The sequence below is a fragment of the Leptonotus elevatus genome, chromosome 14, assembly GCF_054856555.1.
Source record: "Leptonotus elevatus isolate MCC_2025b chromosome 14, RoL_Lele_1.0, whole genome shotgun sequence".
NCBI classification, from domain to species: Eukaryota; Metazoa; Chordata; class Actinopteri; order Syngnathiformes; family Syngnathidae; genus Leptonotus; species Leptonotus elevatus.
Window position 1 is genome coordinate 15,006,690 of NC_141252.1, and position 16,236 is coordinate 15,022,925.

At 38.8% G+C, this 16,236-nt stretch overlaps 1 protein-coding gene across 1 annotated transcript; it reads left to right on the plus strand.

Moving 5' to 3' along the window:
* The first annotated feature begins 50 nt into the window (after window positions 1-50).
* On the plus strand, window positions 51-14,292 carry maco1b (macoilin 1b). Its single transcript, XM_086095024.1, has 11 exons — window positions 51-488; window positions 3,307-3,448; window positions 3,841-3,967; window positions 4,300-4,423; window positions 4,522-4,700; window positions 7,903-8,449; window positions 9,935-10,093; window positions 11,245-11,427; window positions 11,513-11,633; window positions 11,729-11,903; window positions 12,048-14,292. Exons 1-11 carry the CDS (start codon window positions 409-411, stop codon window positions 12,248-12,250), a joined length of 2,040 nt encoding a protein of 679 aa, XP_085951150.1. The 5' UTR covers window positions 51-408; the 3' UTR covers window positions 12,251-14,292.
* Window positions 14,293-16,236: the final 1,944 nt, after the last annotated feature.

Genomic DNA, 16,236 nt, shown 5'->3' on the forward strand with positions numbered 1-16,236 from the left:
GATTTGTCCACAAACAAGGCGATTGGTTTTCTGAGGAGACATTTCACACACCACTGCTTTTTAGTCATGAAAGAGGGAAGTGAACGAAAGGTGGCCTCGCAACATAAATGGCTGTTCTCCGTATCTGTCAAAGCGAGAGGCCTCGGCGAAAAAATTGATTGGATATTCCAAACGTCTGCCAACTAGACACACGTAAAATACAGCGCGGCCAGGACACAGTGAGTCTGCGCTAAGAGCAAAAGAGGAGGTTCCCGAATAGAGTATTTTATTTATTTCTTTGTTGCCAGTCGGGAAAATAATTACAGCGACACATACTACAGCACTTCATTTATTTCCGTTGTCCGCAAACGCTAGAAAACTGGATAAGATTACGGCGGTTGCTCGAAGGCCAAAGCCAAGTGGAGGAGGATGAAGCGGCGCAATGCGGACTGCAGCAAACTCCGACGGCCGGTAAAACGGAATCGAATCACCGAGGGGATATACGGCAGGTAACTTAAATATATGGAGCCTGGCGGATGTGTTGTCCTCGTGACAACAAATGGCAGCGCTCGTTAAAAATGACAACAACTCGGGAGCTGTAAAATAAGGAAGCTTCCCATGTTTATATTGATACAACTGTAATGCTACTGCTAGCTAGCTTGTTAACACTGCTAACTAGCTGCTATTGATAGCACAGTGTACGCTAGTCGTCGCTTTTCGTTGTAAATAGCGGCTAGCTGTGTGGAGCTAGCATGTTGCGCTAGCTGGGCCACACAACAGCCAGTTTTCAACAACACAGCAAACATGTCACTTTTTTTTTCTTTGTATAAACTTTGGATAGACCTTAACCGACGTTACCAATTTATACTCTCAGCTCAGGCCGGTTGACAGCTGTCGGCTAAGGATAATTCATTGGCTTTGCTAAAGTATTCTCTAGAATCAACGTTTGTGTCCTTAATGCAAACAAACTAAACTACACGAGTCTTACTATCAACATAGGACAATGTCTTTTGTTGGGTTTACATTTAAAATAGAAAAGTATGTCGCCCTTATGCTGGATTCCTGAGTTAAAACAACCTGGAAATTGATTGGTTGCTCTCCACATGCAGCCACACCTGACAGGTTCAACCTCTTTGAACTTTCTATAAATGAAGTGAGCCAAATGCTAAAGGGCAAGAGTCACACACGTTCCAAGTCCTTGAAATATTGATAATGTACACTGCACTACTTATAATCAAACTCCTGGGTTATGTGACTCAGTCAAGACTCTGCATATCTGAAACTGAAAGAAACAGTAACATCTAACATTTCAACACGCTCACGTAATGGACCTCAACAGCCGACCATCTTGTAATATCTAAATGCTCAGTAATAGCATGTAAGTGCAGGAATGGACCTTATCCAGGATGCATACTCAAGATTTAAGGATTCACATATGATTCATGAAAGCCTCGTTACATTTTATAAGCTGCTTAGACTAAATGCAGCAAACAGTTCTGCAATCTATTAAACAACAGTAATAGGCTCCACTATATAGTAGGGGTGCATCGATCGATCGGCCGGCCAATTTATCGGCCATGATTTCCTTTATTTGGGTGATCGGTGGTCGGCCGATCCCTTAAATATAAACCGATCTTTTCCACCGATCTCATCTCCCTCTTCAAAGGTCTGAAAGAGTCAGTCACTGTCCTCTTCTGCTGAGATGACTAATATGTTTTTCATTTTTATTTCAGAGAACTACTTAATTTGCAGTTAAAACAACCCGTTTGTATTATTTTACAGATATTGTTCAATGTTTTCCAATAAAATAAGATTGGAACTCTGAAGGTGTATGCTGCTTGTTATGAAAAAAATCGAGATCGGAAAAATCGGGATTGGCCGGTCAGACTTTTAAGAGATCAGTGATCGGCCAGAAAATTGTGATTGGTGCACCCCTAATATATAGCCTACTCTACATTAGCAATTATTTCAGTAATTGTTGAAGTTGTCTATAATTTTTTTGATTAATCAATGAATTGGATATAAAAAAAAACATAATTCCATCCCTTTATTCAAGAACTGGACATTATCGCAAATTGGTAGTGCACAAGCATAAATTAGTAATGATTCAGTTACTGGTTTGGTATGTAACGCGAGCAAAATAAGCAAAAATGTTGATTGTTGTTTTCCAAAGTATAAGAGATTGTTTTGTCTTGGTTTAAAACAAAGTTAATCAGACCACTTTCATGGAGGATGCCAGAAATTGTGGAATATTTACTGAGGAGAAACTGAAATTGCGTGTATTTGGACAGTTTTAAATAAAAAAGATATCTAAACGATTAAAATAATTGATTAATTTGATAATAGGACTAGTTGTCAATTAATTGATTGTTGCACCTATACTCAGCATTGATCTCGTCTAGATATAGACCGATGTTTGTTTTTCAGCGCCGATACCAATACAGATTATTAGTAGTCAAGGAGGCTAATAACCAATATTTGTAGCTTATATCCGTTGATGTACCAAGGAAAATATTAATGTCAGAATTTTTAATCATACAATGCCAACATGTAACTTCAAGCATTTTTATTATTAAAACAGTGATTCAGATTGTCAACATATGTTAAGAGTCTTTTTCTTTTTATCATAGGCAATTGACATCTTTGTTATTAAAATTCTTAAAAAAAAGGTGCTCCCAGGCACAGCAACATGTCTTTAGAAAGTTTAATTAAATCTTAAACAAGTAAATAGCGCCCCAAAGTTTTCTACACTTTACAAAATGTCATTATAACTGAAATGTTAATGTTTTATTTAGCTTTCTTTAACGTTCAAACAAAAAGTGTAGGGAATTCCCAGGCTCAGTGGAATCTTCTAGAAAGTTAACTGAAAATGTAAATAAAAGTTTACCCAATTTTAAGAAGAACTGTTGTCGGCCAACTGATATGAAAAAAAAAAAGCTGATACCGATATGCGTCAAAATGCCAAATATTGGCGCCGATAACCAGCCCGGCTGATAATCGGTCTATCCCTAATCTAGTCATACACATTCCAACTACAACTGGTACAATTTTGGTATTCCATGCTGTAGCTCAGTGGTTACCCAACTTTGTGCCTGCGGGAGACCACATGAGTAACATGCAAGCCATTTTGAAAAATAACTCACCTGTGATGGAACATAGTGATTCAATTGGAGTGGTGTAGTTATCAAGAAGTGGGGCTCAATAAAAAAAAATAAAAATAAAGGTTGGCGACCCCAAGTAGATAACGATCACAATATTGACAGTAATCAGAAATGTTTATATAGTCAAGTGTGTATTTATATTTCAAAGTGTCTCCCATCTTTGCAGTACTTTCCTGTACCTGAAGTTCCTGGTGGTGTGGGCGTTAGTGCTACTGGCTGACTTTGTTTTGGAGTTCCGGTTTGAGTACCTCTGGCCGTTCTGGCTCTTCCTCCGGAGTGTGTACGACTCTTTTAGATACCAGGGGCTGGTGAGTGGATATTTATTCAATATTTGTAAAACTTGGCATTGTGAATGCTAAACTTGTTTTTCAAAACCATATTTGAAAGAGAAGCGCGATCTTCAAAATTGTCATGAGCTAAAAAAGTGCTAATGTCAATGAATGTGTGGAATAGACTAAGCAAGTTGCCAGTTTCATTTATACCACAGATCAAGTTGTATATGTACACTCCTGTTGTCAAGGTTTTTAGGTCAAATAATGATGCATGAACAACTTCTTTGTGTAGGTTTGCTGTCTTGTCACCAAAATGCATCCAATGTATGTGCCATGCATTCTCAGGGCTATCCCGCAGACCAGCTTTAAGATGTAATTTTTTTGTTTTGTGGACATTTTTTTCTAACCATTCTTCCTTTCTTCAACAGGCCTTCTCAGTATTCTTTGTGTTTGTGGCACTTACTTCGGACTTCATTTGCCTCCTCTTCATCCCAGTGCAATGGCTGTTCTTTGCTGCCAGTACTTACGTGTGGGTGCAGTATGTCTGGCACACAGGTAACACCCCCTCCGGTTTTCATGGTTATTATTTTGTACATATTGCAAATGCCCAATGTATGCATAGCTCATGATGACCTAGGAGGCATCCTGCTGTTTAGACGCCAGCTATCTGATAGAAATCCTGCAGGAGCTATTATTCAGGGGAGGGAAATGGTCTCTGCTTACTTCTTGAACCACATAAGTTCACCTGTGACTAACACAACCTTTGGAAATCATCACAGCACTGATCACATATCAATCCACAAACTGTAGACAAAAGTTTGAACTTATTGCCTGTGTTAATGTTTGACGTGTGCATATATCTTTACTGTTACTGTTTTTGTCCTCAGAGAGGGGAGTCTGTCTACCCACTGTGTCTCTATGGATACTCTTCGTGTACATAGAGGCGGCCATCAGATTCAAAGACCTAAAGAACTTCCATGTAGACTTGTGTCGCCCATTTGCTGCACACTGGTGAGCGACTGTTGTCTTGAGTGGATTTTGGGCAGATGTGATGACACTAAAGAAGAAATGGGTTAACTTACACTTGTGTTTATTCTGCCTTTTTGAAGCATTGGTTATCCAGTGGTGACACTGGGCTTTGGCTTTAAGAGCTATGTAAGCTATAAGATGCGCCTCCGGAAGCAGAAAGATGTGCAGAAGGAGAACGAGTTTTACATGCAGCTCCTTCAGCAGGCTCTGCCACCAGAGCAACAGATGCTGCAAAGGCAAGAACGAGAAGCAGAAGAAGGTGAGACTCAAAAGTGTTTCTGTACGCATCAAAACAAGTCTTGAACTTCAAATATCCCGATTGTGCTATAAAATAGGGGCAGGAAAGTATGCGAACTTTTTGAAATTTCATGGTTTTCTGAATACATTTGTCATATGTGATCTGATCCTCATCGAAGGCTGAGTGAACACATACTGCAGGTCAATTCCTATTTTTTTGCTCATATGTGACATGGCCATTTTTAAAACTGTTTTTTTCTTTCTTTTTTTCCAACTATGAGCTCATTTTGAATTTGAGGCCTGCAACACACTTCATAAAAGCTGCGACAGCAGCATGTTTACTACTGCATCACCTTTTCTGACAACACTCAATAAGCATTTGGGAACTGAGGACACTAATTGTTGAAGCTTTGTAGGTGAAATTCTTTCCCATTCTTGCTTGATGTACAACTTCAGTTGCTCAACAATCTGAGGCCTCCATTTTCATATTTTGCACTTCATAATGTGCCACACATTTTCAATAGGAGATGGGTCTGGACTGCTGGCAGACCAGTGTAGTATTCACTCGCACTCTTCTACTACAAAGCTATGCTCTTGTAACACATGTAGAAAGTGGTCAGCATTGTCTTGCTGAAATAAGAAGGGACTTCCCCCTTGAAGCATAAATCATGAAGTGAACTTGATTGGTGATATTAATAATTCTACCACACAGAAGGTTAAATTTTGAACACTTTAATGACGTTGCGTTATCTTTAATAGACATTTCCATGAAATGACATCATTCGCCTCATTTACCTCACTCCTGTCATCTGCTCGTGTCGTTGATGGAATTTTCCAAACATGTAATCAGAGGAGCGAGTACAAAGTACCTAGGAAGCTGAAAATAGAGGAATAAGATGAGACCTTTACACGTGCGGTCATATTGACTACCATAAACACTGTGGTGATGTGTTTTGTGTGTGTTACGCGGTCGTGTTTTGTTCGCGTGTCTCACTTCACAGATTTGTTCGATTTGAAGTCGCTTTTGTTCTTGTAATGTGAACAACTACATAAAAATATCAGAAATTATCATCATGACCTGCAGTGTGAATGTAGCCGAAGTCAAGGGTATGGATAAATCTGCCTTAAATTATACACTGCATTTTTATGATCATATATGTGTTTTAGGGGTGTAAAAGGAAAAAGAATGAAATTGGAAAATATGTTTTGATTTAAAAAATGTGAGCACATCAAACCAAATTGAATCCTTCCACTTAAAAATATTGATTGATTTTTATCAGGGACAGTACATATTAATAAACATTTCAGTAAATATGCCAGAATTAGCCAAAAGGCTATTTTTCATCTGCAGTCCCGAGACAGATCGTAAATGTCACTCTAATTAAATAAAATAAAATAAAATGCACAACAATAACAATACATTCACGAAAATACTATTAAGGTAAAATTACATTTTACTTAACAAAAGCAATAAATTTACTAAAATGTGCATTAAAACCAATAAGGAATAAACAAATAGAGGAAGCATGAGAACATTCAAGAAGCAAAATGCAAGCAGAGAAGCGAGAGCAAGTCTTGTTACTGTTGACATGTCTGATTATCAATTAACTTAAACATTTTTTTTCCGTTTAAGCTTAAATGTAATGTATGTGGTTATATTTCTGATGTTAACAGGAGTGAGATTCCACTCTGTAGCAGCTCGGACAGAGAAAGCTTAATATATCAAAAATACGTATCGAATCGTGTTGTATTGGAGAGTTATATCATTGAAGGCCACGTTTACAGTACTGACAAGTTCCTAACACAAAATGTATTTACTTAGATGAGCCATGGTAGAAGTCCCAGAAATAATGTCCAAAATGCATATCGATGTGACAACAGGCAAGCATGGCTATTGTTTACCAATAGCACTCTATATACACGGTTATTATCGCGTGAACTCAACTCTCCAGTGTGAACCCCCGTGATCTTGTGGTCTGGTGGGTGCAGATTTCCGGACATGTACAGCTCACGCAATGCATGTGGTGGGAATTGCAGTCTGTGCGGATGCTGTACGGAAATTGCCCCGTGTTCATTCCGCAGTCGGTGTGAATTGGGCGTAACGATCCTGATCTTTAAAATCGACTGTGTTGGAGGAGGGAAACATCTAAAACCTGCAGGACTCCAGCTACTGTACAATGACAAAGAAAATTGCATCCTACCTTCATAGTGAGCCGTACCATATTGGATTGTTCCACTTCAAAATGAGCCGTCGTTGAATAATAACTCACCTCATGTATCAAGATACGTATAGAATTGTCTTGTATTGGAGAGATACACACCCCTAATGTCTTTAACAACAACAAAAACCTGTAGTGCTTGTGGAAAAAATTGTGAACGCTTGGTTTTAGATGGTCCTGGATGAAGGTCAGATCACATTTGACACTTTTAGCCATTTTAAAATAGATTATCCAAAAAGTTTACTTAATTTTTCTTGTCATTAAATAAATGGGGTAGATGCCACGGACTTCCCACTTCCGGGTTTCACACATCAGCGTCGTTTCCGGCCACTGATGGCCGCGTTCCAACACTCGCACCCCCACCCCTGCGCCCGCTCCCGCCGATGTCTCAGCTCTCTGAAATGCTTCGGACAACTAAGACAGACACACTAGTACACTCACACCCGTCGACGGGAATGCGCAACCGAGGGGCACAAAGGCGGAAGCGCAAGAACCGCTACGCGACCCACACGTCACAAAGCCGATGTGTGAAAACTAGGGAATCTGAAGTCCCACCTCCTTCGTGGCATATACCCCATACTGTATATACAATTTAAATAACATTTTACTTTTTTGTAATGTTTGTGTTTAGGTCTTTAACTTTTGCCCAAATTTAAAGTGTTAATTTCAGTCATCATAGCAATTATTCAACTGTGTATAGTAATTAGGGCTGCAAGTTGCAACTAATGATTGATAGGTTAATCCGTTGATTATTTTGTAGATGAATCAGATTTTTGGTGACGAAACGTTTACATTTTCACCCCTTTAGTCAAAAATAGAACTTCAAAAACAGACATTCCAAAGATTTTGACAATTTTAATTTAAACACGGTCTCTAAACCATTAATCAAATATCAAATTGATACTTGATTCATTGTCGCTTAATTGTTGCACCTCTAATAATAGAACTTGTAGACTGACTGTTATTATATCAGAAATGTCATTAATCGAGCTATTCTTCCAGCAGCAGCTAAAGGAGTTTCTGAAGTGGAGGCACCTCCGGTTTCACAGAATGGTGCCCCTGCCAATAAAAAGCCCCCAGCACCTTTGCCAGAGTTAGAGTATAGAGAAAAGGGGAAAGAGGGAAAAGGTGGTGGGGAGGCTAAAAAGCAGCACAACAGCAACAGCATCCTGCCGTCGTCAGTGGACTCTAAACTCCAAGAGATGGAGTATATGGAGAACCATGTGAACAGCAAGAGACTGACCAGTGAACTGGGCAGCACAGAAAACTTGTTGCTTAAAGAGGACAATAATTCCTCCTGCTCATCCTCATCCTCCTCCTGCTCCAAAAACTACAAAAACAGCAATGCCACAACGCTCAACTCCTCCCCCCGTGGCCACAGTGCAACCAATGGCAGCGTGCCCTCCTCCGCGCCATCATCCTCTTCCACGGGGAAGAATGAGAAGAAGCACAAGTTAGCAGTGGGAAAGGGGGCGTCAAGTGGCTCCAACAGGGACCCTACAGACAACTGTATTCCCAACAATCAGCTGAGCAAGCCCGAAGCACTTGTTAGGTAAGCACACAGAAGTGGTTATTTGAACCTCTGCTGACTTTCTTTTACAAAAAAAAAACAAAGTACAAAGTTATAAACCAATGTGTTTGATTGAGGGCAATAAGTACTGTGATTGTTTCCCTACCCACCAGCTAGAATTCTGACACCCACAAGCCATTTTCGAAATTTCATTTCAAATAGCAACTGCCACATGTGGGGAAAAAAATTAAACCACGCAGTCTCTTCTTCACATACACAATGTGCGCATGACGTCACATCCGCAGACAGAGGGCGGGAACTTCGAACCCTATTGGCCAGAGGCTAGCAGGAGTAACCATTGTGAACAGCTAATGTGTTAATCTGATAATTAGCAGATATATTGGCGTCAAATAATTTTTTTTTATACAAATGCCAATCTTGACTTTGTTGTAATGCCTTAAAGCTAATAATTAATTAATGCTTATTGAGCTTTTTTTTGGCTTTTCAAAATGTAGATTAAAAAAATATCTTAGACCATATACTTATCAGAACGTCTTAAAAAAGTAAATGGAAACTTAAAGAAGCAAATACCATAGCTGTTTTTTTCCACACACAAAAAAACTGAAATCTTATCACATTTCTTTGTTTAAATGTCGAACAAAAACGAAAGGTTTAGAAGGTTCCCAGGATCAGCGGCATCACTAAAGTTAACTGAAAATTTAAATAAATAGTTCCCAGAGATGAAAATGGTTTTAGATTGACCTTTTATCGGCCATCAAATTTTGAAAAAAGGCAGATACCAATATTCATCAAAATGCCCAAATATCAGCGCCGATAATTGGTCGGTTTATCCCTATCCCTATCAGAATCTTTTAGTTTATATTTATTTCAATAAAATCAAAACAATAATATTATAACAATATATAAACCCCAAATTGGTGTGAAATACTTACCTGATTTGAAAGCCAAACAGTGAAATGAATTGTGTATCGTATCGGGCCCTTGTGGATTAAATCTAATCAATTTTGTAAATCTGAATCGATACTCAGCCCTACACGACGGACTTGCAAATGATGCAATGAATCCATCAAAAGTGCTTCATCTCATAGAGCTAAGCTTTATGGGCCAAGCCCCTGCATGAAGCGATAAGCCTTTTTTATTTTGTTGTTGTTGTGAGACACTTTGCATGACCAAACTGGTTGTGGTCAGCTGTTTCTGTTCATAGCGGAACTAGACCATGATTAGAACAAAACCGATTACCCATATTTAAGTCTGTTTTTCCACTTCTGCTTGGCAGGCATGTTCATCTTCAATAAATGGCTCAGAAATAATTTCCCTCTTGTGGCCCAAAATACAGCGAATTGATTGTCAGTCTAAACAAGTAGAAAATCTTCTGGTGTTATTATTATTATTAAAATGTGAACAATATTTACATACACATGAGTATGTGTGTGTACTGTTGCTTCTGCGGCTTGGGAATGGGTCAATATTTGTCTGCACGTCTACTCATGCGCTCATGTGCGACAGATTGGAGCAGGACGTTAAGAAGTTGAAGGCGGACCTGCAGGCGAGCCGGCAGATGGAACAGGACCTGCGCAGCCAGATCGGCTCACTTGGCAGCGCTGAGCGCTCGATACGTACCGAGCTGGGTCAACTCCGTCAGGAGAACGAGCTGCTGCAGAACAAGTGGGTGGTGGCTTGAATCGTAATCGCATTGTTTTCCAATAATGTAATAGCTTATTGTATTATTGTATCATATATATATATTATATAATATCCCAGAGAGCAGTTTTAATCATGTGGGCGGAGCATACTTTGAAATTTATGCATAGTGGGTTTCACACTAAATTAATCAATGATGTCAAATAACTCCAACATTGACCTAAATTTAAATCAGACTGTTAAAAATTCACTTTGGGAGTTGAAATCAAGTTTGAAGCTTTTTAACACCAACATTTTAACACCAATTTTTTTGCTGTGAATGTGTATAACAGTCTTAGATTCTCAAAACATAAAAATGTCAAACTTTGGACAAAAAAAAAAATTACGTTATCTGTCAAGTTTTACATGATCAGTTTTGAGGGGGGGGGGAACCCAGCTGAAAATCTAATAAATCCCCTATAATGTAATAATATGCTATCCGTAAAAAATGTATTACAATCTTAGTCAGGATTTTTATTTTGTTTTTATATTGCCAGGGTTTCTGTGCGTCATTAAATGGGTTTTGCAAAGACCTTAAATGATATTAAAAAGCATTACATACTATGTCCAGAGGCATGAAAATTAAAAACATTGCTTTTCATACGTTTACATACCACATTGTGCAAAGGAGTCACTATAACACACTTTATCAATAATAAATGTGATTAAAAATAGATGTATTTGTGGGGGCTGGAGACTTGTTGAAATTTACAATTAACAAAATCGCCTGGAGCCCATAAATTGCTTCTTGATCCACATACCAATTGCTCTGAATTTGAAAAGAAAAATATAGCGTTTCTGTCACCAATGTCCATCCTGTAACACTAATGCCACATAGTGGCGGAAAATTATATCAACGCAAGTCTATGACCCAATGTCAATCTGTTTTAAGTTGCATTAAAAACTGTATTAAAACCTTCAGAAACCCGGACTACATTATTGGTGAAATGTATGCATTATTGGGTTTTGTTACATTTTTGATTGACCGAAGTGGAAATTTTATTACATTTTCAGGCGTTATTAACATTTTCAGGAAATTATTACATTATAAGGTACAACAAAGTTCATCAGTAAAGAGCATTAAAAAAAAAAATCACGACATGCTATACTAATGTTTGTGATTTGTGGCATTGTAGGCTCCATAATGCTGTGCAGGCAAAGCAAAAGGACAAGCAGGTTGTGGGTCAACTGGAGAAGAGGCTCAAAGCTGAGCAGGAAGCTCGCAGCACTGCTGAGAAACAGCTGGCAGATGAGAAGAAGCGCAAAAAGCTGGAGGAGGCCACGGCAGCCCGGGCCGTCGCTCTAGCTGCTGCTTCCAGGTAACGTCGCATCCACCATGTTGTTGTTTTTTTTATCTGCTCACTATCATTTGTTGGGCTCAAATGAAGTCGTGCTGCTTTGCAGGGGAGAATGCACAGACACGCTACGACGGCGGATCACGGAATTAGAAAACGAGTGTAAGAAACTAACCCTGGACAACAAGCTAAAGGAAGATCAGATACGAGAGCTTGACTTGAAGGTCCAGGTAATATTTTCAACTACTTGCTGTCATTATTCCACAATCCAGACAACCCTGAATGATGTTGCCCTCAACCTGAATGCACCTTTCTGACCTTCCAGGAGCTTCATAAATACAAGGAAAATGAAAAAGACACAGAAGTGCTGATGTCAGCGCTGTCAGCCATGCAGGACAAGACCCAACACTTGGAGAACAGCCTTAGTGCCGAGACCAGGATCAAACTGGACCTCTTCTCTGCACTGGGAGACGCAAAGAGACAGCAAGAAATTGTGCAAGGTCTGTACTTTCCACGAAGAGTCATAGCATCACAAACATTACAAATCCAACCCTGTTTGACCCCCAATTTCATATTAATGATGAGAAGAAGCTTCTGTTACCTTGTTTATGGACTAATTGTCAACTTTTAATGTCTGTCCCCAGGTCAGATTCTTCAGAAAGATCTAGAAATTAAAGATTTGAAGCAAAAGATAGCCGAAGTGATGGCCGTCATGCCCAGCATCTCGTACACAAACGACACCAGCAGCATGACCCCCGTGGCCCCCCACTACTCCTCCAAATTCATGGACACCAACCCCTCCGGATTGGACCCCAATGCCTCAGTTTACCAGCCACTCAAAAAGTGACCGCTTTGTTCTATTGCTCCCTCCAGTCCCCCCCCCCCCCTTTTTTTTTTAAATGGGATTCCCTGGCCCGGCACCTTTCAATCTGCTCGGCATGTCTGCGGCTGAGAGTGGTTTTTCTTGGGTCTTTTTTTCCCCCTCCTCGCCAGGTCAGAAGGATGTTGTATTGTGTGTAGTTAAAACAAAAGACGAAAAAAATAATAATGCAGACATCACATCAACTATAGGAAGTCCCAGTTTTTTTCCCCTCATCAGTGTTTCGTGAAACCTCACAGATTCAGGGATTTCGACGATGTTGCTCTCCTTTCTCACCCCTATTACAAATCCTGGCCATGAGTAAATTGCAATTTGGCCCAAGGGACTAATATATTTAGGATTTAGGCGTAAGGCTGAAACTAACGATTATTTTAATAATCGGGTAATCTGTTGATTATTTTGTCAATCCATGAATCGGATACAAAAGTTTTAATTTCCATCCTTTTATTTAAAAACCGTAAATTATTTCACATTGTCAGTGCAAAAATATAAAGTATTCAGTTATTGGTTTTGTCCGTAACATGTCAGAAAATATGCAAATTAGTGGATCATTGTTTTCCAAAGTAAAAGCTATTGTTTTATTTGGATTCAACACAAAGATAATCAGTTTGTTTTCATGACGGGCGACAGAAACCACATATTTGCTGTTGAGAATAATTTTGAGGGTTTGGACCATTAAAAAAAAAAAAAGGTTATCTGAACGATTCATCGATTAACAAAAATGATCAGTTAATTTGATAATCAATTGGTAATCAAATAACAAAATTGATGAATTTGATAATCTATTAGTAATCGATTAATCGTTGCACCTCTATTTAGGAGTATGGCACAGAATCCCCATCAAACAGATCCCAATTTGTACCGCATTGATTTATTCAAATCTCAAGGTAGCAAGAAAACCAGAGGAGTGTTGTGCATCGTTAGCACAGATCCATTCAGTTGTATTTATTATTTGTATCCACAATTGGACCCCAAATAAGCAGTGATCTATGATGCTGTGGGCTTTAGTGGCAAAAGATGTGCGATTTTGTCTGATTGTCTCTTTTTTTCAAGATTCAAGATGGAATGTGGTAAAGCTCATAAACGGGAGACTCTTCTAAATAATTTGCAAGCACCTCTTTCTCCCTCTTAAGTTAGAACCAGAAAGCACTTCAAGTTCAGGGGGCAGAAGACGTTTGTCAATTTGCCCCCCAAAGGCTATTTGAACCTAATTACAAATACAGGTTTGAATGACCTCACAGAGCTCATCCACTCCTTGTCAACTTTTCTTTTTCAACTTGCAATTCTTGCACTGCAGAAAACACATTTGAAAGGGAAAACCTAAAATGGGCCGTGCAATGACAATAAGAGAGCTTTGAAATGCCAAACCTTAAAATATTGCACTTAAAGTAACTATTTAATTGAACCTCCCTCCTCTACAGTTTGTGTGCCAAGAATGCAATTCTAATTTCTCTAGTTGTGCATTTAAGAATGTACTGCAAATAGATTGGCTGCCATGTCAAAAACGGCATTGAATACTTCTGTTATGCGGGAGTGGTGACCTGTTTGGAATAGACGATATCATTGGCAGCAAAGGGACTCAAAAATTGGATTTCTTCTGGTGAATGTTAAGAGTATTTTCAACTGGGTTCCAAAGCCGTCTTGTGAACTACACGTTCTGCTTTCCCTGCAGCCAGGAAACCGCTCCAGTCTGATAAGGTTTCACCATCATCTCAAATGGTCATTTTGTGTATGTGGTTTTTACTTTCAGTATATGGAGGATTTTTCTTTCTTTCTTCATTTTATTTTTGGGCTTGATTGCTGTCATTGGCTCTTGAAAAAAAAAAAAGTGTTGTGAAAATAAGTCTAGACAATTGTTGGTCAACTGATTGTTGAAAATATAGAAAAGTGTTTTTGTTTTTTGTTTTCTATGCCCAGTCACTGCTCTTCCCCATCCAGGTCTGACCTTGGCTGCGCTCTCGCTCTGTGAGGTTTACAAGGAATAAATGTGTTTGTTTTTTTCTTGCAAATTGATGATCTCTTGTGTTGACTTCCCTTTTTAAATACCCACACTTCTTATGAGTACAGCAAAAATTAAAGATTTTCTTTACAATATGTTCTATGCAACCCCGCTAGTCTAAACATGGTTGTCTGATTAATATGGCGTTTGTTACGTTAACCAGCAAAATCCACCAGTTTAGATCCATCTAAGGGGGCGGCCATTTTGCCACTTTCTGTCGATTTTAAAATGACATCACAGTTATCGTCTGAGTAACTATGTCATTTTCAGTTGACAGCTTCTGACAAAATGGCCGCCACATTTCACAAACGCAATTTTGCCGGTAATCAGAATACCACATGTAGACTAGTGGGAGCATATATACATGTTATTGTGTTAAAAAGAAAAAAGTTGCATTTCATAAATTGTATGTGTTTGTGTTTTGAATTACTAAGTAGTACATTAATCATGTAAACATCTTTTTATATGTAGCAACCCCTAATAATTTTGACTCTGGCCACCTTAGTTGTTCCGTCTTCAAGATGGAAAGGACACAAGAAACTGGTACAAGACAAGTGGTGTTAAGGTTGATCATTGATTTCCACCCCGACATAGACACATTATGTAATACGATATCCCTAATTTCTCTGACAATATTTTATAAACTATGACATCTGGCCAGGGTACAAATGGGTAATTCGGATTTTAAATCCTGCAAATTACACGTTCATAAAGTGTAGTTAAATGTTCTAGCCACAGGGAGTCACTATATAAACAGGTCCATACAGACCGTCCTTTCAAAAACGAATCTTGAAAAGAACAAATCATAACGAGGAAGTTAAAACACAATCTGTTGCAATGCTTAACTATTGTATAACATGCATTCTCGTTGGCGGTGACACAAAATTGAAACCGATGATTTAAAAACGTTCCCAACACTGGTAAGGTAACCTGCCTTGAGATTTAAATCACGAGTTCAACTGCATGAAGAATGAGCCCATGCGGCGCATACTTTTAGATCTGATTACTCATCTGATACACTTGGACGCGATAAGGAAACACAATGCCAATGCATGAAAGAAACCTTGCTCAGCACTATCGCGTGCCAAGTTTGCCAAATGCTTCTCATAAAAGCAGACAGTGGTGGGACACAAGAAGATGAATGTAAAAGTGCATCCACCTCATGCATAATAGCTCCAGTCAGGTCCATAAACATTTGGACATATTTATCATCTTTTGGCTTGAAAAACCACCACAAAGGATTTGAAAGGAAACAAGCCTGCTGTACTGCTGCAGACTCAGCTTTAATTGGAGGGTATTTATTTAAATCCAAATCAGGTTCCGCTTATTTCTACAATGATTTTCAAATCCTTTTCAATACACTACAGGTCTGGACTGCAGGCAGGCCATTCAAGTACTAGTCTTTTACAAAGCCACGCTGTTCTAGCAAGTACAGAATGTGGCTTGACACTGTTATGCTGAAATAAGCATGGTCGTCCCTGAAAAATAAATTACTTCAATTGCATCACATGTTGCTCAAAAAACCTGTATGCACCTATCGGGATAAATGGTGCCTTCACAAATGTGCAAATTAGTCATGCCTTGATGACGCTTCACAGTGCAGATGGTCAATGCCCCAAAGCATATTGTGAAAGCAACCAGAGTTAAAAATAAAAATAAAAATAAAAAAAATTATAAGAGGTGGAATGTTATGCAATACCTGAGGCAAGTTTGTGGAATTTCCCGATTCTGAAAAGGCCCCATTTTAAATATTTTGAAAATCCTTTTCTATTAGCCATACATTTTTAAATTTTAAATTCTTCATCTACTCACTCTGAACCCCAAGTAGTTTTTTTTAATTGATATTGCCGTCATATTACTTAAAATGGCTTTTGTTGTTATACTTTAAGCACCTTCATCATCACTCGAATATATCTTACATCATTTTACGCGCTTTACTCCCAAACACAATTTG